Here is a 25,981-nt window from a genome sequence, read left to right on the forward strand (position 1 = left end):
CCTGTCACTTTCGACGATATCAGGCTTCAGATTGCTTCTGCCAGGGACAAGGATGAGATGCGTCCTGAGTATCTCTTCTTGCAGCAAATGCCGTCTCTTATTGGCAGTATCTCATTCCCAGCTGGAGCTTACTGCGACACTTGCGTTTTCTCCCATCCAACATCATGCCGGCATAAATACTCCAATCGGCATACAGATTACAGCTGGGCAGGGTTCAAAAACAGCTTCTTCGTCCGGAAAAGCTTTCAGTGTGTTTCAAGCTCCCAACCATGGCAACGGTCCACGGGTTCCATACACGCAACTTTTTGAACCAGGTTACTAAAACTACACCTTCCTGCTGTGATTCAAGGGGTTGCCCTCTACTATCCAAGCTTAATCCTAATCCCAACCGATGAGTGGATTAGATTTATTAATAATGTTGTGTATGTGTATGACTGTATTTTAGATGGCATGGAAAGAGCAGGGCAGAAGTTATGTTTTTTAGAGAGAAACAATAAATACCACGTGACAGATACTTGGGCATGGTAAAAGTTGTCCATATCACCGAGCTTTGTTTCAATTGTATTTATTATTTTTGCTCCTTGTGACCCTTTTTTTTTTAATCCTTCATATCCGAATTATATACAGTCCTTTGGTTCTCTATCGCAATATCAATTGCGCATTCCGCATCCCTTTGGCGGACAGCAGTCAATCTTTTTCAGATACCTAAACGTTTCCTTTCTCTTCTACGTCTTTGTTGTTGAACAATTGTAGCCGAATGGCGGAACCACGAATTGAGATCGGTGCGGATGGCGATGTAGAAATGGCCGCTTCTACGGAGACTCCTGTTGAGGTCGAAAGTGCGGAAGCTGTGGAGGATGGAGCAGAAGCTGTGGGCGCCGATGGGGAGGAAGTAGGTGCGCCAACTTCAGACAACAAGGAATCCACATTTGTCGAGTGAGTAGTTTAGTAATTCAGTCGAGAGCCATATCGCCTCTCCCCATGTGTGCATGAGAATGTCCACGTACTGGCCTGCGGGCCATGCACATGATATGCCAAAGACGGCCATCAAAACGCAAGCAAACGCATTCAAAAATTTCGGTTTTTGTATAGCAACAGACAACTGACGAGTGGCGCTGCCCACCTATTATCATAGGTTCTTAAAATCGCCGATCGTGGAATTGGTTGTTGGTAGAGGCGATGAGCAAACCACCGTCACTGCACATCAAGCCATACTGACAGCGAGCCCCTTTTTCAAAGACGCAATCTCACATTTCACTGACGATGGCCCTGTACGCTACCCTACCCTCTAAGCCCACTTCTGCAATGGGTTTTGGAAACCTACTAGCAATAGACGGGATGATACAAGCACGGGATAAAAATTGGCTAACCGATCTCTTTCGCGCCCGATAGCGTCGCATCATTTTGGAGGACGAGATGTTAGATACCATAGGCTGCTTCCTCCAATATCAGTACACCGGCGAATATTTCCCAAGACGCCTTGTCGCGCCGTCGGACGCACTCGAAACCCACCCTTCAATTCCAGCCATCGATGACACTGGCGAGCAGCTGCTAAAACATGCGCGCATATACACCCTAGCCGAGAAACTCGGCCTGCAGAAGCTCAAGCAACTGGCCCACAGCAAGATCCATCGCATCAACAGCACAGCGCGTGGCGAAATCGCATACGCCAGATATGTCTACGGCAATACTCCCGCGGACGATACCGTTATTCGGAAACCTGTTGCCGCCTTTTGGGCGACGAGGAGTCATGTCCTGCGCCACGAGGCGGAGCAGGAGTTCAAAACCATGTGTTTGGAATACCCACAGTTTGGCTTCGATGTGCTCAGCCTTGTGCTTGATCAAAAGGAAAAGCGTAGTCACGACCGGGAGGCCGAAACGCCGGCCAAAGGTAGCGCACGAAAGAGAGCACGAACACAGCTCTAAACGAAATAGCCTTGCGTTTATACGTTGTAAGAATTTAGACAAGCTCCTCCTTTCTCCATTCGTCTTTGTGTCTATTTGTTAATTTATTTATTGCTGATTGTTGATTGTTTTATTGGTTAGTTTCTTATAATTATCCCTGTAATCTCTGGGTTGATTGATTTATTCTCTCTAAGGGAATGGGTCGTCATGTCTATTTTCCCCCATGTGCGGCATGCTTCTGGTGAGAAAACTTGTTTGAATCTTTCAATTTATATTCATAATAACCCAGGCTAAGGATGTGGATATGTGGCATGAAGATTTTCGTTAGTGGGAGCGTGCTTTTTGTCCACCTTGAAGGAATATCTTTGTGCTACTAACCCCCATCTGAGAGCAGCATGTTTTTTCAACGAAAGCTCATCGGATTCTTGAAGGTGTGATTTGAGGAACATGGTTTCAGCCCTAACTCATTTTTGCCAACTAACCCTCGTCAACGGAGATGGAGGCTCTTGCGGTAAAATACATTCGCAGCGTACATATATATCCTTTTGTCGATTGCTGTGGACCCTGTGGAAAGAAAGTGTTATAAAAGAGAACAATGATCATCGATCATCAAGTATAATACTTCGTTGCAATTAGACATATCCTCATATTTCCCGAATGTAACTGCATGAATACAGAACTGGGATGCAGCCTTGCTTGATTGGATTCTTCGACCAAAATGTAAACAAGGCGGAAAAGCGAGCGAGGTCCATGGATAAAAATAAACGAGATGCAAAAGTGAGGAGTGAAGATATTTGAGTCGAGCCTTCGCCAAGGAACCTCCCCACCCCCCCCCCCAAACGAAAAAAAAAAAACAGGAGGCAATGGCAAAAGTGCCCGTAGCATTGTCGGCCGTATAACAAACAGTGTCTGCGAAATAATCGATTATGTACTCTGCAAAAGATATGGAAGTTTGCGTACATGATCTCATTGCCGAATCCACATCCCAGTAGAAAAAGCGCCTGCAGAAAAAAAAAGGTTAGGGAAGGCTATTTAGGCGATTTCAACTTTGCGGGTATGATGGGCAAACTTGTTTCTACATTGCCATTTCACAATGGGTCATGTCCACCTTTTCCGAATTTTGCTTCTTTTGATCTGGAATAGGAGAGGAACACAGTGCGTGGTGTATAAGTCTTCAAAGAATGTAAATGCGTCTGGGACGCCGCCACGATTCCCTCTATCTAGACAATGTTTTCCTGTCATAGAGACAAATTCCCACAAGACAATCAAAGCAAAAACCAGCAAACGGGGTACAATACAAGCCCACAGATCCTCAGTATATTTGGGCTTTGTTAGGCTGTGCATTTCTTCATTCTCACATTGTCAGGCTATGTTGCAAATCCCAACATATTTACTTGAACAGAGCTTCCAGTTGATCATACTTTTCAATATCGTTCCTGCATGAAGCCTCAATCAACGAATGGACGATACCCATATCAAAAAAGAGGCATGGCCCAGCCCTACGCCGCCAACACTTACACTTCATAGCTGTCGAAAAGCGCCGACGATGGAATTACTTCGGGCCCCATGTTCATCCTCAAAATACATTGTAGGAAAGGCAGCCAGAGCAACCGGTTTTAAAGATCTTCTCGGCACATTGCACAAAATATTGGACCATGGAGGACAGGATAACTTCAAATTGCCTCCGGATATGTTTTTCCTCTCGATCAACGTCCCGGCAGAAGTTTCCGCCCTTCAAGGCTTGTGGCGGCTGCAGATTTTTCAGGCAGGCAGGATGGACCCGAAGAAGAGATTCAGGACTTGCCAATTTGGCGGACTGCTTCTGTGCAAAGAGAATTCTTTCCATCAGACAAAACTGTTTTGCGATATCTCAATCATTGTCCATGCCTAGGGAGATGTCTCTGTGTGGTTAAGCTCTTTGATATCCCCCTTCCTTTTGGCTTTGGAATCCGTCATTCATCCCGAATAGAGATGTGGCTATGGGGGTTAGAATGGCGCACGTCGTTCACTTGTAGCTTATTGTTATGTTATTTTGTCGGATCTCTTTCTCTGACAACAGTTCCCATTCCGGAGGCCCCTTGGACATCGTCGGCGCCAGATCCAATCTCCATTTCGATATCCAGTGACTGGCTGAAATTACTGGGCAAGATTGAAAGCTTCGTCAGGTTGCAATTTCGCTTTCTAAGTCGCGTCAGTCCTTCTTCGGACAGTGGATTCCCGAGTATTTTCCAAGTCTTTCCGACCACACAGGAAGTTGGCCGTGGTGTCATTGTCTCAGACCGGGTGCTTCAACGGGTTCCGACGGAAGTCCTTACTATATCGTGAGTTGTCAAGATATCCTCAGCATTTGCTAATCGCTTGGATTCCAGAAGGAATGCTTTTCTTTTCTTTTGCTTTTTTTTTGATCTCGACCTACTAATCATCCCACTTGTAGAGGCTATGGGAACTGGACCGACCAGGGGTGGAGCCTGAGGTTTCGTGGAAGTATTTACAAGCAACCAAATATTGCGGATAAAATGCTACATGGCCTCGCAAGCATGTTTTTGCTCGGTGCTTCGCTTAAGGAGCTTCCTCCACCAAATTATGCGCACTCCCTGAATATGACGCGAAGTGTATTTATTCTCAAACAAAGCCATACAAAAGTCTCTTTTCGCGTCACGCCTGACATACCTCCGGGGTATCCTGGTGAGGATGCGGAGCCTTTGGTAACGGAACAGGACATAGATGTTCCGGGAGTCACAAATATGGAAGGCGACTTCGATTCGTTCATTGAGATCAAGAATGTGTCAGGGGCGTTTCCGATAGCAGGAAACGAAACATGCAAAACGCAACGCCTCAAATTATACGCACATGGAACGGATACTGGAAATGCCACTGCTTACCTCATTCCACCTGAAGGGCTTACACTAATCAGTGATATCGATGATGTCCTTAGAGTGTCGAAAATATACTCAATCAAAGAAGGGTTGAATAACCTCTTCGGTCGACCTTTCATTCCCTGGATGAATATGCCAGAGATATTTTCGAACTGGTCAAGAAGCTTACCAGATCTACACTTTCACTACCTAACAACATCACCCGAGCAACTGACTCGCCCGTACATGGATTATGTCTTCAGGACCTACCCGGCCGGCAGTTTTGATACGAGAATTGTGAATTTCACCGATTTAGGAGCGACTCTATCAATCCGCGAGTTCTTGCTTGATAAGGTCTTCCAGACCTTTCCAAAGCGCAAATTCATTGTCTTGGGTGACACAACAAATTTGGATATCATGTCATCTTATCCACAACTTGTGACGAAATATCCCGGCCAGGTCCAATGTATACTACTGAGGAACACGTCGGCCACGGATAGTACCAATCGGATACCGTACAATACTAAATGGTTCAGAGGAATAGATCAACAAATGTATATGTTCTTTAGAGTTCCTGTAAGGGGTTATTTTCTTTGCTTTGCTATTCTGCTTTCCTTATATTAAATTTGCTGACCTTTTGACAAGGATGACCTAAAGGGGTTGGCGATAGAAGACGGTCGTTGCTATAATGCATCCGTTCCCCAAAATGTTACCCTTGGATGGCAGGGCCTTCCTTTGGGCAGAAATCCATGATTTCAGAAAAATAGAAATATGCCCAGTGACATTGCTGGGGGTGGGGGGGGGTTCTTTCTTTCCTGCTGTTTGGATCAATCGGGGCCGTGTATTGAAGTCGCTTGCACTATTGCCTAATTTGTTCACCGGTCATTCTCTTGGGGATATTATAGCTTAAACAACGCTTAACTTGTTTTCAATAATGGACGATGAAGTTAGATTTCGTTTTGCGATTATATGCTTGCCGCCATGCTTCGGTCAAAAAAGGCTTATCAGATTGAACGCGGGACTAAAAGGTGTCATGGCGTTCGCTAGCCCAAAATAGACTCTCGGTGTTCCAACGTCTCTGTACACCAAATAAAGTGTCATTGAAACCGGAAATTCAAATCTATACGTACGTTCTACTGAATCATATATCCCTAAACTGCATTGATCCCTCTGGTCTACCTTTTATAATATCCTCACCTCTCCATCATACCAGTAGCAGTAGGAAGGAATGGTTGAATTAAGGAAGCGCAAAGCACCCGCCGAGCCCCCTAAACCCAGTACAAAAAAGACGAAGAAGGTCACCAAACTTGATGCTCCTGCTGCTGTCGCTGCCATACCAACGCCCAAGAAAGAAGAGGCCTTGAATGCGGACGCGACGCCTGTGGCTCCGTCGTCGCAGAAGAAACCGCCGAAGATCGGCGACACAATTGACCTCGATCAGATCGGAACCAATATCACGACTCACGACGGAGCTCCAACGACGTTGAAGTCGCTGGTTGAGCAGAGCGCCTCCGGTGTCGTTTTGTTTACCTATCCGCGCGCTTCAACACCTGGCTGTAAGTAGAGCGTTGTGCTTCTATAGAATCCACTACCATTCCATTTGCGCACTGTGTCACGTTCCCCGGCGCCACTGCATCTCAGTCTCCTTTCATGATACTTGTTCTCTGATAGGAACACGCTTATCGCATCCCCCGAAGAAAAAAAATTCTTCCACTTTATCTCTACGAGAAAACGTTGCCTCTACTTCCATATCTCGCTTACCCAGCTAATAAATAAAATCAAAAAAGGCACAACCCAAGTCTGTCTTTTCCGTGACCGATACGACAAACTTACATCTACGGGCTTGTCTATCTTTGGACTTTCTGCCGACTCCCCCAAAGCAAACGCGAATTTCAAATCTAAGCAAAATCTCCCGTATCCTTTACTCTGTGATCCTACAGCTAGTTTGATTGGTGCTCTTGGACTGAAGAAGACGCCAAAGGGAACCGTCCGTGGAGTGTTTGTTGTGAGTAAGGAGGGTAAGGTACTCCTTCTAGAGTCTGGTGGACCGGCTGCTACGGCTGATGCCGTTCAGAAGTTGGTGGAGAGTGGTTAGAATTAGTCGACATAGCTCCTTCGTAGGCCAGTGACAGTTTCTTGTCAAAAAAGAGGAGAAGAGACCATCTTCTAAAATAAAATATATAAGAGGGCTCAACAACATATGTTTGACGAAAAACACTCCGGCTGTTGCTCGTTTCAACCTGTCAAAATATATAACTCCTATGTAATACTTCTCAAAAATCAAGAATTTGATCTGACCAGTTACCGACCTGAGGTGGTAATATCAGCCAATAAGGGGCGAAGAAATCAGCTACTTGTGCCTGCATGAGCCAATTCTGTCGTGACAAACCAACGAATTCCACCTCGCAAGTCATGGTGTTTCTTTTGTCCTGCTTAAGACATCTACACAACCCGCTGCACATTCAAGAAACCTACTAGTATGCAAGGCTTTGTCTTCCCATTCTATTATGAAGTGGCTAGAAATTATCCTTGTGCAGGAAGTAGCTGGATGGCTGGATGTCAGGATGGAGACTCTTTTCTGCAACACCCATGGAGATCGGGAAGCAGTTGGATCATTTGGTCAAATCCGGGCAAGGAATGTGAAGATGTGCCAGATTATTGATCATATAGAAAAGTTTCATATAACAGAATAGATAAAGGATTGTAGATAGAGTACCTACCCCAGGGTGTACACATCAACTACACTGACCGCGCTAGTGACCCAGATAGAAGGGAGGAAGTCTTTAACTGTATATTTGATTTCTGGCACAAACTCATACAACCTCACAAATACGCTTATAGAGCGAGAAAAGAGAGAAAAACGCCCATACGCTGTAGATGGTTAGCTGATGATCACCTTGAGCGTAGATGACCAATGAAAGTCAGTGTCCTCCAGGGCACCTTTTGCTGATGTAATCATCACCAACTGCAATCAACAACCTTCGATCCAATCTTGACCAGTGAGTCTCAAAGTTGTGGGTTTCTTAATCGCACTGACTGTTCGCAGCTACATTGAGATGCGATCGACCCAGATATTGAGAGCGGCAAAGTCCGCAAATACCATCCCCGTTAATCAGGTACCAAAATACATTACCCCCCTCCTCCCTCTTCGTCCGTTCATGTTCATTTCTCGATTATTCTAACTGAATTCGGAAGAAATACACCCTTCAATCTACCGGTATTTGGGAGCGCATCCGCCGGATATTCGCCGTCGACCCAAGCCGATCAAATGGTGTCCCATTAAACCCGCAATTCCGAAATCCCACACCAGGGGCTCTCGCACCACAATCCTACGATGACCCTGTCACGATGCCTGCTGGCGATATTGCCGACAACCCTTACTGGAAACGGGATGTGCGACGAAATTACGCTCGCCCAAGCGTAATGAAACAGGCAGATATCGTGGGACTTCTTACGGTTGGAAGCGAGGCGGCTCCTAAAGCAGACGTGCTTAAGGTTGGAGACGCGGGCACCCAGCAACTCGTGGAAGTGAAGCAAAGGGGAGAGGAACATGGGTTGGCTGCGTTCTTCGAGAAGGAAAAGAAAGTGGACGATGTGCTTGACTCACAGGGACTCCCGCCTATGGCCCCGAACTTAAACCCGAAATCGAGGTATGAGCTCGGTTCTGAACATGGTTATCCGTCGAGGTAGGTGCGCTCTACGAATGACAATTGCTGTGATATGTAGCTAATATGGCACCAAGCTACCCATGCCGTACTTTCGTGTAATTTTCCATGTCAGAGTCAATTTGCTTTCCATCTTTTAGAGGCAAAAGTACATAATTATTTTATTTTATTTTATATTTTTTCATCGTTTATATTCCTGGCGTTTGGCCCATTCGCATCAGTTACAGGATACATCTATCTCCCTAGAGAGACCTGCTAGCATTGATGCCCACAGTATTCATCGAGCATCTGGGTATACCCGTTGAACAAAACCTTGAGGTTTCAAGGTTCCTCTTCCTTTTCCAATGGTGTGGGACCTACTTGTCCAACTCCACAAAACAAGTAGGTTAAAGAATATCGATATGATTTCATATGTATTTCATTTCTGAGGTCCTGGACTTGGTTCATATATTCCACCGCCTACAGGGTTAGACTACATTCCAAGGAAGAAGGGAACCGGAACCCAAGCTTTACAGAATATTATCAATCGAGAAGCACACTTGCTTCTGAGTTTAGCATAATAGGGTTGAGATTTCGTGCGCCCCTGCCCAAGGTATGAACTTCTGGGCTATGTAAAACCCCCAGGTTGTCGTATTACCATGCACAACGTATGGACTAATGACCACCACAACCTCCAGTTGCATTTGTGTTTGTTTCTTTATTACATTTCTGCGGGAGTATCTTTAGGTTAGACACAGCTTCCATGCCCTATACGATTGTGGAAATGCGGGGTAATATTATTCCCACTTGAAAAGTCTTTAGCCAGCGACACGCAGATTCATTCTCATTCTCCACAAAGACCCTTAATCCTTCTACCAATAGCAGCAACAAAAGTTAGCAAAAAGCGTCCCAATCCTGTCCCTCGACGTTGCCACATTTGAATTGCAGTTCTACGTATATCCAATGATTCTCCAGGGAATTTGGCTGTGGTGGATGTGTAGTAAGTACATTATCATATAGACAAAAATGAAGCCTTGAGCTGATTATTCCTGCTAGGTCTTTACTATTCCCAAGTTCAAATGGTGAAGAAGAATCCATTGAGTCAATCTCATATTCAAGGGAGCATTTCAACTATTGAAACGTTTTTTATCGTATTTTTTATTAAAAAAGGGGGAACCGTCCATAACTAACAGAACAAGTAGATACATAGATCAATTGACATGTTTGTTTTCGTTCATATGTACAGTACATACAAAAAACAATTAAACACATACCCATATATACATGGGTAAACATGGCGAATCACATAACATCGTACAAATTCGATATTCGCTTCCCCTTCCGTCCTTCGTCCCTAGTTTCCTAGCAATACTATTACAGCAAGAAGCGGCCGTCTTCGTGCCAATTATCCCTAATCAAAGGGGTTAGTTCTCGTTCCCCACCAGGTGAGGAACAAGCTCAATCCAACTGTCTCAAAGACTCTTGCCAATGCGCCAACTGCAATGGTATCCAATGGTCTTTTCTCCGTTACGACTTGCGAGACGAACTATAAAATCAACTCAAGTTAGTTGTCCACTTTTTTTAATCCTCCCCGAAGCCTTTACTCATCCTTGAACCAAAATAATCACCCAGCAAGTAAATCAGGTGGAAAGATACTTACCTCAGGAGCCGTACTCGCCATGAAAATCAAGGTTCCCAGATAGCCGGCTCCCTTAAAACTCATTGTGCCCGTCGCATTAAGCAGTGCTCCAACTCCGTAGCTCTGCAAGGCGCTGCCGACAATCGAGCTGGTCCATGCTGCGGCGGCAGAGGCGGCTTCTTTGGACTTAATAAATTCCTCTTTTGAGTTGGCAGCCTGAGCGCGATGGTAGGTGTCACCAAACAGTGGGGCGAGGACTGCTAGTGATACACCGTGGCTGAAAACCGTGCCCAACGCAATGGCAGACGGTTTGACAGCGGGAAAGTCTGGCGGTTAGAAGTGCATATTAGTGAAGGTCGTTCTGCCCGGGATTGGGCGGGTGCTGTTAACTGACGTACAGTGAAGAGTGGCCATTCTTTTTTGAATCAATATCGTACGTGATGGTCCCAGTGGTAATAGTACTCCTGATCAGAGAATGTTTTATTTCTATTTAGATTCTCAAGATATCAGCTTAAAGATATTTGAATATTTGAATATTAGACTGGAAGGCTGATGCTGAAGGTTGAGGGCAAAATAAGAAAGGGTGTTGGCAGGGGTCTTTGACTTGTATCAGGTTGGGAATGATGACCTCATTATGACACCCACAATGGCAAATCTCACACCATATGGAGGTTCCAAGGTTAATTATGTGAAATTACTGCCATAATAACTTTTAATTGCTATGCTCTTTAATGCAGAAATTTTGTCCATCATGGTTGAACGTACCAGGACTTCGCAGTTACGTCAAGTGTGAAAGTGGATAGATAAGCTTAAATTTCCAGGTTTGTATGCCACAAATGTCTAGACGGGATAATTAGGAATTATATATATATACATAATTATTATGAGCCAGGCTATTTTGCCAGGGACAATCATAACTATCATGCTTGGTGAGCTCATCAAATGGCACCTGGATTTGACATCATTTACGATCCCTCTGCTCCTTGAGGGTTCTTGACAGCAGCTGTGATAGCATAAAGTGGCTCACATCTTCATCAGCCCAGTAAGAAAGATGGCTAGCAATGCTAGCTATAAGAGATATATCAAATGCACCTCTATGTGATTGTGGTTAGATTAGCTTACGTTTTCTTCTCAAAAAAAAAAAGGAAATGAAAAGAAAAAGAAAAAGAAACGGCAGAATGTTACCCGAATACACGGCACGTAGGTTTGTAAAACATACTCTTGTATACTATAATCAACCCGACCATTAGAATTCAAAGCGCGGACTTTTTCCTCCTCATGCCTTATATTGCGCGCGCGATTTTCAAGCCCGATTGAGGATTCGGATTCAATAGCTATGTCGATCGACGAGTTCCTAGTTTTCTGGAACCCGTCATAGAGCGTTTCTATATTCGCATCGATGAGAGTCGGGTATTTCTGGGATGGACTTGGCTCGTTGACCACCGCTCCCATGTCAACCGCCTGTGATTGATCGCTATCTAACTTAGTGCCTGAACCAGTTATTTTTTGCCGTTCTCCAACAGCTGGTCGTGGTTGCATTGACGCTTCACTCAGGCCCAAGCTGCGGTTCAGAAAGCTGCTTGCAACCCCGGAAGCAAAGTGAGTCCAAAGGGAGCCGACACTCTGGCCCACCCGGGTACTGATATTAGTGAGGCTCTGACCTGACGTGCTCCATATTGTGCGTTTGACGTATGGTAAGGGCTGAGGTTTCAGTGCAGTCATGGCTGGGGATATCAAGGGTTCAATGCGGTAACTGATAGGGTCGGACGGATGGAAAATATTGAATAGCTGCCCACACTTAGGTGACGAGACTGAAGTTAAGAAACCAGGGGGTTGGGTCGAGTCCATTATCTTCAAGTCCTTTCCGACAATTCTTTTCCCTTTCAGCATCTGGAAAAGCCCAATCGGAGATCCAAGGCAAAAGAAATCAGCACATTCGAAATCCAAGGGAAAGGCTTCTGATTTCGGAGCTTCAACTCCTCTACTTTTAGAACTTGAGGAACTCCAATTAGTGGACTTGACCTGTCCTGGAGTCCTTGGTTGGTGGCAGAGGATATCAAAAAGTATGGCGCTACCCAGGGAATGACCGCAAAAGCTAACGGAACCTTTAAACCTCGGGTTGCGGACTTTGAAAAGCTTGTATATGCGATTGCACTCCCTTTGCACGATACCCGCAATATGCTCCCGGTAGGCACTCTGGTAAAGCAAAACATCCATAGCTAGATCGGTAATCAGATTTCGGACAGCAGGGACCCCTTCTAGTGTAATATCTTTCAAACTTGGATAGTGCGCATCCTCAACTGCCATTTTATCAGCGTCAGCAAGGTCAAGCTCTTTTCGATGCTGCTTGAGTCCTTGTTGTGGGAAGTCAAGTAAATGTCTCCAGCATACGGGAAGGACCTGGACACGACAGTTCTTGAGCTCGGAGTCAACGTGCGAGTTAAGAACCTGCAAATCTGGTGATGCGGCGTATACACTTTTCATGGTCTTCCTGAGGACATTGACGTCGTGCACGAAATTAATACTATCCAACCGCAATCCCAACCGTTGGCCAATCCCGTGTGTGACAAGAATCAGATGATCAATCTCTCTATCAGCCTCTTCACCGTCGACTTCCCCTGAATCTTCCATCTCTTTCTCCTCTTGTTTTCGGGCTTGTTCTTCGAGTTCCGCTAGTTGGTCATCATCCTGTGGTTCTCCAGTCAAAGATGAAATCTGACGCTCAAACGGATTTCTCTGGCGCTCAAAGGAGGTAAGGGGCGGCTCCTGGCTTTTATCATTTGAGGGAAATGGTGAAGACACAGAGCCAGCCGGAGCTGATCGCCTTTTAATGGATTTATTAGGGTCTTTGGGGACCGGCTCGGTCGATTTTCCGTCTGCGGGTTCTTTAGCTTTCTTGCTTTCCGAATATCCACGAACGACCTTTGTCCCTGCGGCTGCACCAAGCCGCTGATATACGGTATTGCTCATCCTTGACACAAAATCATCAGACATAAGCCAGGCCGTACACGCATCCTGGTATGTGACCCTATTGTTCATGTAGGAGCCGAAAAGGCGATATGACTCATTCACAGCACTGGATGGAGATAAAGGCACCCACACCGTTTCATTGGCTGGGCTCTCTTTGCTGTCTAGGTCCACGTTGGAGATCGATGGCCCCCTGCTTCTGGCATCATAGGAATGTACCGACACGTCGCTTGCTTGCGGGCTGTTTGGTGAGCCCTTGCATTGGAAATTCCATGGTCTCACTTTCAGATAACCCTCTTCCAACTGAGTTGCAAGATTTTCTTCACATGGACGAAGATTTGAGCCTTCTTGAAAGAACCAAGAACCACGCCTAACCTCGTAAATCGGGCCCAGCCAATAAGCAGGGCCAAGTTCCCTTTTCTGAATGTCGACATCGAATAGATAATCTTCATTGACAGGAACTTTGACCGTTTTGGAAGTGTCCTTTAGCTTGGATGATTCCGCAGCATCTTCTCGGTCCGCAAGATCCCGAAAGGCAGCTTCGATAGACTGGGAATCGCGAATCGAAAATGGAACGAATTTCTTAGGCGCTCCCTGAGGTTTGGGAGCAACATCCTCCTTTTCCCAGAACGATGGCTTCGATTTTGGGACATCAACCGCGTAGAACCACCTAATTTTTAGAGGGGGGCAACTTTCGGATAACGAGCTGGGCTGATGCGGTGGACATGGGATACGGTGTGGTCACGCCCTTGTGAGCGTTGTAAACCTGGTCTTGGATTCTCACCATCGGAGTGGGGTGTCCCGCTTCGTGATGCATTCCGCGAGGAGGTAGCGGGGAAACAATTCGCCCTCTGGTCAGGATTAGGCATCTGCCCACAACGACCCCAGATACTTACCCGCAGCGGAGATAACCTAACAGGGCAGAGTGGAAACGAACGAAGAAGGAGTATGCAAGAGGAGTTTGCAGGTTTGGAGAAGCGCATGGACCTCTGAAATCAGATATCTTCTAGAAGACAATAGAAAGCCGAGACGCAAACGAGGGGTATGATACGATACAATAACCAGCTAGCTGGTGTATACGGAACCCAGGTCCTTTATGAGAAATCAACTGCCTCCAGCTTGCACCACGCGCCGTCTGCAAAGCTCGTGTACCTGGCGTTGTGAGCTGGACCCAATGACGTAGGTAGGGGGCTTGTCGTATGGCAGCCGTAAAATACAGCGATATCACAGGAATGCTGCTGCCTAGTGTGGTATTAGAGGATACAAAGTTTATCTTACGCCGCTTCAGCCTCATCCCACCTCCTTCGCAACATCAACCGCCGCAGATACTCATCATATATTGTGCAAACTATCGCTGTGTGCTTCCAATTTCCACGGGTGAAACCCACGCTTCTCCATCTATAACTAGCTCTCCGTAAATCGTTGTTCTTTAACTGTTGAGTCGCTAGACTCACATTTTATTCATCCATCTACCCCGCCAACCCAAGTTCCCTACCTGCAAAGAAAATCGCCTCACTCAACCGTCGCGATGAACGTCATCAAACTCCAAAAGTATGATATACCAGAATTGGCGTAAACTGAACGGACATCCAAGATGCTAATAATTATTCTTTTTTTAAACCTACCAATTTCAGAAAATACCCCCAGTTCCAGCAGAGCGAAATTTTTTCACTCCAAGATGCTTTCCGACGCCTAGACGTCGATGACAAGGGCTATCTTGATGAGGCTACGGCGATCAAAGCAACTCAGCAGTCGGAAAGGCAACCATACGATGTTGTTCGCCAGGCCTTGAAGCAAGTCGAGCTGGACAGCTCGAGGCGTGTTGAGCTCGAGGACTATGTTGACGTAACTCCTCCAAACCAACATCTTCCCTCCTCCTTGGTATACATATTGCAGAGGCACTAACGTTTACGTTACTTTGTGCTTTGCAGCTCGTAGCTAGACTCCGCGACACTTCGTTCGCGCCATCCCAGCGTTCTTCTGGGCCAGTACCAACCTCCGCAGCTCCAACCGGTGCGCGGCATGTTTCCAAAGGCAGCATCGGCGGGAAGATTCACGTTCAAGGCTCCTCTGCGAATGTTACCCACACCATCAACGAAGATGAACGGACAGAGTTTACGCGACATATCAACGCGGTCCTTGCCGGCGACCCCGATATTGGACACCTCCTTCCTTTCCCAACTGACACTTTCGAGATGTTTGACGAATGTAAAGACGGTCTGGTACTCGCCAAGTTGATCAATGATAGCGTTCCTGATACCATTGATGAACGAGTTTTAAACCGCCCAGGAAAGAAAATAAAGCAATTAAATGCATTCCATATGACGGAAAACAACAATGTTGTCATTAATTCCGCTAAGGGCATTGGCTGCTCAGTTGTCAACATTGGTAGCGGTGATATCATCGAAGTTCGAGAGCACCTCATATTGGGTTTGATCTGGCAGATTATTCGCAGAGGCCTTCTCGGGAAAATCGATATTAAACTACACCCCGAACTCTACAGGCTTTTGGAAGAAGATGAGACCCTGGAACAGTTTCTTCGGCTTCCACCAGAACAAATTTTGTTGCGATGGTTCAACTACCATCTGAAGAACGCCAAATGGGACAGGAGGTATGTACCTGTGTACCTGTTAGCAATGGGTTTACTTTCTATGACGCCGCTGATACCAGACCGAAATAATCCAGAGTCAACAACTTCTCGAACGACGTCAAAGATGGAGAAAATTATACAGTCCTTCTCAACCAACTAGCTCCAGACATCTGTTCCCGCAGCCCTCTCCAAACTCGCGATTTACTCCAGCGGGCAAACGAGGTCTTGGAAAACGCAGACTTGCTTGAATGCCGCAAGTTTTTGACCCCAACATCTCTAGTAGCAGGCAACCCTAAACTTAACCTTGCCTTCGTGGCCAACCTGTTCAACACACATCCAGGCCTAGATCCTATTACAGAGGAAGAAAAACTTGAAGTCGAAGACTTTGATGCCGAGGGTGAACGCGAGGCCCGTGTTTTCACTCTTTGGCTGAATTCTCTGGATGTCCAGCCAGCTGTCAACTCGTTATTTGACGATCTTCGCGATGGAACAATCCTCCTGCAAGCTTACGATAAAGTTATCCCTGGAAGTGTTAACTGGAGGCACGTTAACAAACCCCCTACTTCTGGCGGCGAGCTCATGCGATTTAAGGCTGTGGAGAATACAAACTATGTCATTGAGCTAGGAAAACAAAACCACTTTTCCCTTGTTGGCATCCAGGGAGCCGATATTACTGACGGGCAGCGGACTCTGACTCTCGGGCTTGTATGGCAGCTCATGCGCAAAGATATCACCAATACATTATCCTCGCTTGCGCAGAGAATGGGTAAGCGTGAGATCACGGACAACGAAATGATCAAATGGGCAAACGACATGTCACGTGCAGGGGGCAGGAGTTCTGCCATCCGCAGTTTCAAGGACCAATCAATTGGAACTGGCATTTTCTTACTTGACGTACTCAACGGAATGAAGAGCAACTATGTGGACTATGACCTGGTTACCTCTGGACGCACAGATGAAGATGCGTACGCAAACGCGAAATTGAGTATCAGTATCGCACGGAAGATGGGCGCGACCATCTGGCTCGTCCCTGAAGATATATGCCAAGTTCGCTCACGACTCGTTACCACTTTTATTGGTAAGTCTACACTCCTCCCCCTTCGATTTTCTCGTGTCAGATTATGCTGTCCCTACCTAGCCACGCATATTCCACGCTGTCTTGCTATTGCTAATATAACTTTTCGCCCCCAATTAACAGGTTCTTTGATGGCTACGTATGAGAAGATGTAAAAAGTAGTTTCTGCATTTATGAAGGAAAATGTTTCAAGCGTCTACTATGGAATGAATCTGCATGACTGGCTAGATACTACATTCCTGGGATCGCACACATCTCCTTTTACCTTTTCCTCATCATTCATTCCTCCTTCGCCTTCGTCGACATTATCCTTCTTTTGTTTTCTTCGGTTTATTTGCTATTTAAATGTAACCATATCTTTATTCCCGATTCGTCTATTGGTTAATTGGTTCGGAACCCGCAGCCTTGACAGCTGACTACCGGTGTTGGTAGGCAGCTTACCAGCTCATAGGCTCATAGGCTCATTTCAAGTTTAGACACTAATAGTAACTCTCCAAAAGTAAAGAAATGGTATCAACATCGTTATCAATGCTTCATTTTCCGCGCAGTCTACATACTAAACATCACTATTTGAAGACCGAAAGGTGTATCAAGGTAAATAAATTACGGGGAGAAAGCTACGTGGTTTAGGTTGGAAATATGTAGGTGAAACCCTTATCCTGCTCTCCAGGCGGAGATCCATATGAAGAAATGGAACGAACTCTTCTTTCAAAATAATGGAGCTATCTGCAAACTAAGTCAATAAGGGTAGACAGCTTGCCAGCCGGCTCTCCAGACCAGAAAGCTGCAAGGGGGAAATAATTACGAAAACAAAGCGCTGAACTTTTGCAAATTGTGCAGGCTTTCGAGAGACCGGACTGGTAGGTTTGTTGACTTCGCTGGAAGAATGTATCCACATCAACATCTAAGCTACCCGGCCGGCAGGAATTACAATTTTTGTGACAGCAGAAGTGAAGGGAAGCAAGGAACAAAACAGAAGGCAGAATATGGTGCAAAACTTTTTTTGGGTTTTTAGAACGAAGAACAAGAAAAGAAACTGAGCAATAGTAAAGCGGGGGTTCGGGAGGAAATTATTGGATATATTGTAAGGAAATACCGATCATGGAAACAGTATGTGGCTTCGCGTGAGATAACTACAATGATGTTGTTTTCCAGCCATCGTATAGTTACCAGTTCCGAGTACGAAAGTGGGAGTTTACTGCAGATCATATTACCGCCATCGTTTTTTGTTAAAAAAGGTGCGCGCAATGTTATTTGATCAAAGGATGCAAAACTCGATTTCACTCAGCAGTATCCAGCTCATCATGAGCTGGGGTTGGAGAATCCAGTGGTACTAAAGAACGCGGTTAGCAAGGGAAGCTTATCATGTTCAGTTAGTTGTATTTGAAAGATAAACACTAAGGTCCTACCTTTCCTGTCATCGTTATTCGTTCCATTCTCGCGATCGTCATCACGTCTGTCACGATCATCCTTCATGTCCCGGTCCCGGTCCCGCTCACGGTCTCGGACACTAGGACTTCGAGAGCGGTCGCGGTCACGTCTATCGTAGTCACGGTCGCGGCGGTCATCTTTGCGGGGAGAGAAGTCTCCTCGACCTCGTCGAGGTGATGGAGAGCGGGGACGGCGAGGGGGGGTACGGTCCCGGCGACGGTCCCGACCGGAATCAAAGCGCCAGGACGCAGATGGAGGAGTACGTGCCCACTAACAGCTGTTAGCTAAAGAGGTATAAGGTATTGACAAGCAGAGATTACTGACCTCGATTTTTAGAAGGTCATCCCTGCCGATACGTTTGTTGTGCATTTCATGATATGCGTCATCAGCATCGCGACGGCTCTCATACTCAACAAACGCAAAGCTATACATGGTGTTGTGTCAGTCAAATAGTATCAACAATTACACGTCAAAGAGCCGAAAAAACTTACAGGCGACTGGAAGCCGTACGGGGGGCCGGAATATCGCAGCGAACAAGCCGACCATATCTTCGGTAAACAGGTTAGCGCGATTTGCATCATAACATGCTTGACCTATGTTATTGAGAGCAGAGAAAAGTTGAGGAAAATGGATGAAAGAAAAGGTCAAAGCATCAAAGAAATATGATTTTTCGAAGACTCAGGAGGATCCACCCAAGGATCATCATTATTTTTTATGGTGGACAATTATTCAGGAAGAAAAGCGCCGGTAAGGCCGTACGGTCGGGCGCAGGGTGAAAGGGGGGAGGAGGGAGCATAAGTATCGGTATCACGATTTTTCCGAGTCAAGACGAACGAAGGAGGACCGTCCGCAGGGTATCGGCAAGGGAGGATCGACGAATGGGACATACCGTTCGAATTCGTAGGCTAGTTCTCGAGCTCGAGTACCGTGGCCGAAACCAGTGACATAGAGAGTAGTGCCGCCACGAGACATGGTGAAGGAGTGTTGAATGACAGGAGCAGGAGGGATGGATAGACAATATAAGATACCAAACAGAGAGCGGAATGAAAAGCCCCAGCTTGAAGAGGGACGGTAACAGAGATGATGGGGATGGGAAGAAAGGATGGAAGAGGGTGGAGGAGAAGGAAGAGAGATGGATGGTGGATGAGGTTGGAGATGGAGATAGCAAGAAGAAGGGAGAAGAAAAAATATGTTGAGCTGGGCAGAACAAGAACTGGTCGGTAATACACGCGAATTACAATGATACAATGATACGCTGGCGAGGAAGCTTTGGCAAGCAACACTGCGGTATTACCGATAAGAATATCATTACCGGCTGTATTATGATATTACGGTCAATACTTGGCCCATCGTATCAACTTGTTGGCGAGGTATTGTATGGCTTTCTTGACTTCAACAGCTATAATGATAATAGCTAATCATGGCAATATCGTGAACAGCCTCTCCTGTGCATCTACGGCACACTCGAATTTGATATTTCAGGAAACCAACCTTGGAACCTTGAACCTTGGAAAGGCACGCTTTGGGAGCGGTTTACAATCACGTCACATGATATAGGAAGCAACAAGCGCGAAAAAAAATGGAACAAGATTTCCCGAAAAGAAAACCAACACCAAACTCGAAGCCAACGCAAAATTGGGACGCTGGAGCGCTTTGGAATTTGTTTATTGCCGCTACGCTCATTAGTTAAATGCACCACCATCTGCCAGGCAATATCGTCACGGCTTCTTGTTGCAATTGGTATCATTGTCCTAGTGCGATCTCCAAACCTGATCAGTTGACGTATCCTTCGCTCAGCCTTAGTCTCTGCCTCAGCCGTTTGACAGGTTGATAAGGAATTAGGCGCGTGTGAGAAGGAGAAAACATACCCTTTGCAAAATAGACATCCGATCTCTCACCCTTCGCCTCGGACTATCGCTTTTAATACCGAGACTGCCTCACGGCTGTACGCTTTTCCATGGACTGCGCAGTGTCAAGACTTTTGTTGCCAGAAGACTGCCTTTCAGACCAGTAGCACATATCTGCAGAGCGTTGTATTTTTCTTTTGATCCCCACCTGATGAAAGAGCTTTCCCAAGATACTCACACGAAGCGATTTACTCGTCCAACGTGTTTTGGCTAGTTTGCGAGATTGGGGACTCAACCCTTACGTGGGAGTTAGGGTTCGTGAAACGGGTTCCTCACCATGAGCCTCGGTCCTAGAGATGCGGCTCGAAATGAAACTTCGGAAAAGGAGATGACACCTTTATCATCTGGCAAATCCGAGTCGCATATAAAGGTATGAAAATGAATTACCGTATCGCTCCCTTTTTGAATCTCATACCTCTCAGCACCTGTAAGCTCCCCAAGGGTACTTCTCTAATGAATTCGATCAGGACCCTCTCCCACAACCGCCTACGCCTGTCGTTAGACAGATTAGGGACAGATTATCGGAACCCGTGACGGCTGCCTTCATTGCGGGTGGGGTTGCTGGTGCGGTATCGCGAACAATAGTCTCCCCCCTCGAGCGATTGAAGATTTTGCTTCAAATCCAGAGCGTTGGCCGAACGGAATACAAATTGTCAATATGGAAAGCATTGGTGAAAATAGGCAAAGAAGAAGGGTGGAAAGGCTACATGCGTGGCAACGGGACAAATTGCATACGAATCGTGCCTTATTCTGCTGTACAATTTGGAAGCTATAGCTTTTATAGAAGGGTAAGCCTACGTCCATTTATTTCTCTTCCGTCTAATATTTACTCTCCCTTTTCTTGCTTAATTTCATTTTTAATAAATTTAATGCCATCTTGATCGCTACTACTTCACGCTATCGGATTCTCCAACCCGTGTTGCGATATTTACTGTTTATTTGCTAACAAAGACCTCAGCTCTTTGAGCCGGCCCCTGGGGCCGAACTTACTCCTCTTCGTCGCTTAATATGTGGAGGTATCGCGGGTATCACGTCTGTCACATTTACTTATCCGTTAGATATCGTAAGGACACGACTTTCGATCCAGTCAGCGTCGTTTAGGGAATTGCGGAAAGGACAAGAAAAGCAGTTGCCTGGAATATTCCAAACAATGCGGTTGATGTACAAGACTGAAGGCGGCTTCCTTGCGCTGTACCGCGGAATAATCCCCACTATTGCCGGAGTTGCCCCTTATGTAAGTGTTGAATCACTAAAACGGACCCCATTATCCCAATGACAAACTCTAAACGCATTTAAAAGGTTGGATTGAATTTTATGACTTATGAGTCAGTACGAAAGTACCTTACGCCTGATGGAGACCTCAACCCTAGTCCTTACCGCAAGTTGTTGGCCGGCGCAATATCAGGAGCTGTTGCACAAACATGCACATATCCATTGTAAGACGGGGTTTCCTTTACTTTCTTGATTGCTGTCTAACTAGTCGCTGTAGTGATGTCCTTCGAAGAAGGTTCCAGGTCAACACCATGTCGGGTTTGGGGTACCAGTACACCTCAGTATGGGATGCAGTGAAGGTTATCGTGAAGCAAGAAGGAGTTAGAGGTTTATATAAAGGAATTGTTCCGAACTTACTCAAAGTGGCCCCAAGCATGGCGAGCAGTTGGCTCAGCTATGAACTAACGCGTGATTTTTTGGTCGGCCTTGGTGATGATGAATAGATATTATATGACCCAAAACCAAATTGGCAACCTGTCCCCGACATACGCTCCCGTGTTGTGATAAATTTCAGCCAATTCCTATTCGCATTCTGCGCCATGACCGTGTCAAAGAGTCCTTATCCTGCCATCTCGTTCCATACATACTAGACATTTTCTCTTTGGCGGTTAACTGTGTTTCACCTATCTGTCTCTTTTTTCATTTCGCTTTCTATTTTCACATCTGTTCCCTGAATTTCCCTATACTTCTCGCATTTGACCAGCCGAAAAATTGCTAGAGGTCGAACAAGTTGACATCGTTTTAGAGGGGGAAAACCGAATATTGTTCTTGAATCTAAATTCTATAGACTAGCTGTTCGGCGCAGAATGTTGTAAATACATCAGTGTATAGATATTGAGGTATATACCCAGATCATCAATCTGCTGGACGACTCACCTCATCTCCACCTGCTCTCTGGCTGTATCTTCTGCCGAAGTTTGCAGTCGCACTACTTTCCATTTACAGACTAGCGAGGTATGGGTAAAGCTAGGAACGCGGCTCCAATCTGTCCCAAACGAGCTAGCGTAGGGTTACGCCCGCACACTCCCTCTAACTGCTCCAAAATCTTGTCAAGCAACACATCTGACTACCTTAGAATCTCGCATCGGTTCAAAAGTCAGCTTTCGACAACGGTATCCATTTCCATCAGCAGCCATGGGTAAGTTACTTGGAACGAATATTATACTGAATTTGTTTTGAAGGTTTTGCTCTATTTAGACCTGACTTGCGGCTGCTGTGGAGTACTGACACAAATCTCTTCTCAATCGTGGCAGGTATCGATTTGGACCGTCACCATGTTCGGGGCTCCCACCGCAAAGCGCCTAAGAGCGAGAATGTCTACCTCCTACTTCTCGTGAAGCTTTACCGCTTCCTTGCCCGTAAGCTAAAATCCCCGCGAAGCCTTTCGAAGAATTAGGCCGAAAGAGGGCACACCACAAAAAATAGAGATCTGAAAACCAAATAACGAACAGGTCGTACCGACTCGAACTTCAACAAAGTCATCCTACGCCGTCTCTTTATGTCACGCGTCAATCGTCCCCCCGTTTCTCTATCTCGAATCGTAGCCGCCGTAGGGACCAAGGAGACCGCTGAAGCAAACAAGGGAAAGACTATTGTTGTTGTTGGTACCATTACTGATGACAATCGCCTCCTCAACGTCCCAAAGATGTCGGTCGCAGCTCTCCGATTTACTGCCACCGCAAGGGCCAGAATTGAAAAAGCTGGCGGTGAGACCTTGACTCTAGACCAACTCGCGCTCAGAGCCCCAACTGGCGCCAATACTTTGCTGCTACGAGGTCCCAAAAATGCCAGGGAGTCTTTCAAACATTTCGGATTCGGTCCACATAGTGGAAAGGTTAGATGCTTTCCAATAGATACGCATATTCATCTCACCTGGATATTCAGTTTTTACTAACCCGCTGCTTTTTGTCTGTAGAAACCAAGAGTCCAAAGTAAAGGTCGAAAATTCGAACGAGCTCGTGGTCGGAGACGGTCGCGAGGCTTCAAGGTTTAAGGTGTTTATTTTTCTATGGTTCTTATTTGGGTTCAGCAAAATATTTGAGGCGGGCTTGCGAAGTTGGCCATTGTAGGTTTCTAGTCAAATTGAACGAGCCCATAATGAGTTATGTTTGACAACTTTACCTCCCCGGAGTTCCTGAACCTTTTCTTTATTTATTTCGTCGAATTTCACCGAGTTTTTTTCCCACCCTCATTGAAAGGGAAGGGAGAAGCGAAACAACAGTAACAAGGGTTTCCTACAAAGTGAGTATAGGGTAGTAGTCTCAGCCTGCAATCCACCATACAAGGGTGTAACCTACGGGATAACACTGTTAAAATTCCAAGACTTGGGATGGAATAAAAGTTGGGGGGAGCGGAGAAGCCGCTCCCTCCCCCGGCAAATTATATACGTCATTACTTTTTCTTTCTGGGGGAATATCGATCATATGCGCTCCGCGGCAGACATTCCCCAGGAAACTATATACTTAACTGCCGATGTTTCCAGCTTTTCCCACCCTCACCTTCAAAATAATCACCAGCAGCCTGACCGTTACCCCTAATTAAATACTTGTAGATAGTCAAACCCTCCAAGCCTACTGGTCCCCTCGAATGAATCTTGTTCGTACTAATCCCAACTTCTGTCCCAAACCCGTATCGCATTCCGTCAGCTAATCGAGTGCTCGCGTTCCAATAAACACCAGCGCTATCGACACCAGCCAGGAAACGTTCCGCAGTAGTCTTTGAGGAAGTTAAAATGGCATCTGTGTGTTTCGAGGAATGTGCATTTATATGGGCAATGGCGGCGTCAACAGAGGTCTCCGTGGATGAAGGCGTGACCGTTTTGATGGCGAGAGTGAGGTCTAAAAACTCAGTGTTGTAATCAGTCTCGGTTGCGTCTTGCAGTCGTGCAGATTGGGCCGCTGTGAGCTTTTCCTGGAGAGCTTGTTTCGATAAAGCATCACAACGAAGGCTGACACCTTTTGAGAGCAGGGCCTCCGCAATGGCTGGTAGCTGAACGGACAGGGCATCGCGGTCCACCAATAGTGTCTCCGCGGCGTTACACGCGGCGGGATAGCCGGTTTTGGCATCAATGATAATTTTCTTCGCCATTGACAAGTCGGCATCCGAGTGAAGATATATCGAGCAGATGCCATCCGCATGGCCGAGGACGGGGATTTTAGTGTTATCCTTCACGTGGCGGACGAGGTCGTTAGATCCGCGGGGAATGACGAGATCGATATGTTTATCCTGCGCAAGGAGGGGGAGGATTGCATCTCTTGTTTTCACAAGCTGGATAGAAGCGTTTGGAACTTGTGACAGGGATATTGCTTCTGCAAGGACATTGGAGATGGTCACGAAGGATTCCGTCGATTCCTTGCCCCCTTCAATCGAATTTGTTATCAGCTCTCTGCAATGGCTACATGACGGTTAAATGGATTGATTAGTAGTAGTACCTTTTAAGATAGCTGCGTTTCCGGACTTAATTGATAGGGCTGCGATGTTCACAATCACTTCTGGGCGCGCCTCAAATATTATAAGCAATACACCTATGGGACATGTCATTCTTTCGAGAATAAGATCATCGTCCAAGAGTGTGCGGAGAGTAACCTTCCCAACTAATCAATGCGTTAGCATGGTTTAGAGGACACTAGATCGATATAATGCGAGGCATCGGATTAAAGGCAGCAGCAAAGGTTAGAAAAGAAAATAAGGCTTAACTGAGGTCGACTTACCGGGGTCTTCCAGCTCTCGCACATCCAGAATGCCTTTCAACATGTCTTCATATTTCCCGGGCTTTGCCAGATCCAATCTCTTAATGAGGCTCATGCTCAATTCGCCTTTCTCCGCTGCTCTAGTAGCCGCTTTGACATCTCTCGCATTTGCTTCGAGGATCGCATATTTTTGCTTTGACAGCGCGGCATACATCAAGTCCAAAGCCTCATTACGAGCAAAACCAGACAGCGTAGCAAGGTGTCGAGAGGATTCGGCAGCAACTCTTGCCACCTCCTCAGGCGAATACTCCGTGAGTGACATTGTTGTATCAATGATAAATATAAACACTATGGTGCTGATGCGGAGCAAAATGCAATTGAGCGCGGGGTAAAATCGTTCCAATATTTATTCTTTCCTGCGAAATCGGCGCTTGGCCACCAGCCCGAGAAGATTCAACCAAGCATTTTCCGGCTTCTGAGTTTACACCAAGGGTCCCCTATCATAAAACATATAATCCTCGGTTTTCGATGTTTCAAAGATAGTCTTTCAAATCCATAACCAAACAGAAGAAGCAAAATACCAGTTCGGAATTCCTCTTTCATTTAAATCAGACATCCATGTCTGGGTTGTACGTTGCCATTGGCCTGATAGCGCTTTTTGAATGACTTAAACCGAAATGCTGTTCATGAAGCCCCGCCTCATGGAACCTCCCCAGAGTGTGTTATTTAAGGGCAGATGCAAATCTACAGCCTAGCATCACTGGGAGAATATCATATCTCAAGTTACGCCATCGCATATGCCCTACTATTTACGGCTTGGGACGTTCTAGATATCACATCCCATGCATTAAATGCCCTACAGCAGACACACCGCCAAATCAAACAAGCTCTTTGTACAATTTTATCTGAGTATCAAAAGGTTCCTGCAAACGTCCACCTGGTAGTTGAAAAGACCGTTTTCCCGGCTTCTGCTTCATTAGAGCCAACAAGGGATCAATGTTCCTTGG

At 46.1% G+C, this 25,981-nt stretch overlaps 12 protein-coding genes across 12 annotated transcripts; 8 read left to right on the forward strand and 4 right to left on the reverse strand.

Annotated features, from left to right (window-relative positions):
* Positions 1 to 594: 594 nt before the first annotated feature.
* On the forward strand, positions 595 to 2,543 carry HCBG_04676 (uncharacterized protein; the record flags this gene model as incomplete). The annotated part of the gene is made up of 4 exons (XM_045431725.1): positions 595 to 936; positions 1,136 to 1,271; positions 1,393 to 1,952; positions 2,047 to 2,543. 3 exons carry the CDS (start codon positions 758 to 760, stop codon positions 1,924 to 1,926), a joined length of 849 nt encoding a protein of 282 aa, XP_045288278.1.
* An 821-nt stretch (positions 2,544 to 3,364) lies between these two features.
* HCBG_04677 (uncharacterized protein) lies at positions 3,365 to 5,449 on the forward strand (the record flags this gene model as incomplete). The annotated part of the gene is made up of 4 exons (XM_045431726.1): positions 3,365 to 3,648; positions 3,675 to 4,226; positions 4,340 to 5,226; positions 5,418 to 5,449. The coding sequence occupies 4 exons, from the start codon at positions 3,365 to 3,367 to the stop codon at positions 5,447 to 5,449; spliced, it is 1,755 nt and encodes a 584-aa protein (XP_045288279.1).
* A 539-nt stretch (positions 5,450 to 5,988) lies between these two features.
* HCBG_04678 (thioredoxin peroxidase DOT5) lies at positions 5,989 to 6,855 on the forward strand (the record flags this gene model as incomplete). The annotated part of the gene is made up of 2 exons (XM_045431727.1): positions 5,989 to 6,316; positions 6,548 to 6,855. 2 exons carry the CDS (start codon positions 5,989 to 5,991, stop codon positions 6,853 to 6,855), a joined length of 636 nt encoding a protein of 211 aa, XP_045288280.1.
* A 494-nt stretch (positions 6,856 to 7,349) lies between these two features.
* HCBG_04679 (NADH-ubiquinone oxidoreductase) lies at positions 7,350 to 9,303 on the forward strand (the record flags this gene model as incomplete). Its single annotated transcript, XM_045431728.1, has 4 exons — positions 7,350 to 7,399; positions 7,807 to 7,876; positions 7,956 to 8,446; positions 8,503 to 9,303. The coding sequence occupies 4 exons, from the start codon at positions 7,350 to 7,352 to the stop codon at positions 8,525 to 8,527; spliced, it is 636 nt and encodes a 211-aa protein (XP_045288281.1).
* Positions 9,304 to 9,766: 463 nt separating this feature from the next.
* On the reverse strand, positions 9,767 to 10,457 carry HCBG_04680 (uncharacterized protein; the record flags this gene model as incomplete). Its single annotated transcript, XM_045431729.1, has 3 exons — positions 9,767 to 9,950; positions 10,065 to 10,369; positions 10,442 to 10,457. 3 exons carry the CDS (start codon positions 10,455 to 10,457, stop codon positions 9,816 to 9,818), a joined length of 456 nt encoding a protein of 151 aa, XP_045288282.1.
* A 547-nt stretch (positions 10,458 to 11,004) lies between these two features.
* Positions 11,005 to 13,879, reverse strand: HCBG_04681 (DDHD domain-containing protein; the record flags this gene model as incomplete). Its single annotated transcript, XM_045431730.1, has 3 exons — positions 11,005 to 11,137; positions 11,263 to 13,646; positions 13,703 to 13,879. The coding sequence occupies 3 exons, from the start codon at positions 13,877 to 13,879 to the stop codon at positions 11,005 to 11,007; spliced, it is 2,694 nt and encodes an 897-aa protein (XP_045288283.1).
* Positions 13,880 to 14,352: 473 nt separating this feature from the next.
* On the forward strand, positions 14,353 to 17,210 carry HCBG_04682 (fimbrin; the record flags this gene model as incomplete). Its single annotated transcript, XM_045431731.1, has 5 exons — positions 14,353 to 14,561; positions 14,645 to 14,855; positions 14,942 to 15,621; positions 15,696 to 16,678; positions 16,799 to 17,210. 5 exons carry the CDS (start codon positions 14,539 to 14,541, stop codon positions 16,828 to 16,830), a joined length of 1,929 nt encoding a protein of 642 aa, XP_045288284.1.
* Positions 17,211 to 17,359: 149 nt separating this feature from the next.
* HCBG_04683 (uncharacterized protein) lies at positions 17,360 to 19,236 on the reverse strand (the record flags this gene model as incomplete). Its single annotated transcript, XM_045431732.1, has 5 exons — positions 17,360 to 18,008; positions 18,085 to 18,376; positions 18,431 to 18,530; positions 18,598 to 18,654; positions 18,996 to 19,236. 5 exons carry the CDS (start codon positions 19,076 to 19,078, stop codon positions 17,956 to 17,958), a joined length of 585 nt encoding a protein of 194 aa, XP_045288285.1.
* A 117-nt stretch (positions 19,237 to 19,353) lies between these two features.
* On the forward strand, positions 19,354 to 19,887 carry HCBG_04684 (uncharacterized protein; the record flags this gene model as incomplete). Its single annotated transcript, XM_045431733.1, has 2 exons — positions 19,354 to 19,476; positions 19,546 to 19,887. 2 exons carry the CDS (start codon positions 19,354 to 19,356, stop codon positions 19,885 to 19,887), a joined length of 465 nt encoding a protein of 154 aa, XP_045288286.1.
* Positions 19,888 to 20,290: 403 nt separating this feature from the next.
* Positions 20,291 to 22,142, forward strand: HCBG_04685 (uncharacterized protein; the record flags this gene model as incomplete). The annotated part of the gene is made up of 5 exons (XM_045431734.1): positions 20,291 to 20,383; positions 20,481 to 20,801; positions 20,972 to 21,247; positions 21,313 to 21,449; positions 21,503 to 22,142. 5 exons carry the CDS (start codon positions 20,291 to 20,293, stop codon positions 21,726 to 21,728), a joined length of 1,053 nt encoding a protein of 350 aa, XP_045288287.1.
* Positions 22,143 to 22,365: 223 nt separating this feature from the next.
* HCBG_04686 (60S ribosomal protein L18) lies at positions 22,366 to 24,423 on the forward strand (the record flags this gene model as incomplete). Its single annotated transcript, XM_045431735.1, has 4 exons — positions 22,366 to 22,423; positions 22,539 to 22,643; positions 22,737 to 23,119; positions 23,201 to 24,423. The coding sequence occupies 4 exons, from the start codon at positions 22,420 to 22,422 to the stop codon at positions 23,276 to 23,278; spliced, it is 570 nt and encodes a 189-aa protein (XP_045288288.1).
* On the reverse strand, positions 22,586 to 25,298 carry HCBG_04687 (gamma-glutamyl phosphate reductase; the record flags this gene model as incomplete). The annotated part of the gene is made up of 3 exons (XM_045431736.1): positions 22,586 to 24,644; positions 24,717 to 24,878; positions 24,996 to 25,298. 3 exons carry the CDS (start codon positions 25,294 to 25,296, stop codon positions 23,740 to 23,742), a joined length of 1,368 nt encoding a protein of 455 aa, XP_045288289.1.
* Between the last annotated feature and the right edge of the window lie 683 nt (positions 25,299 to 25,981).

This window comes from Histoplasma capsulatum (assembly GCF_000150115.1).
Source record: "Histoplasma capsulatum G186AR genomic scaffold supercont2.5, whole genome shotgun sequence".
NCBI lineage: Eukaryota > Fungi > Ascomycota > Eurotiomycetes > Onygenales > Ajellomycetaceae > Histoplasma > Histoplasma capsulatum.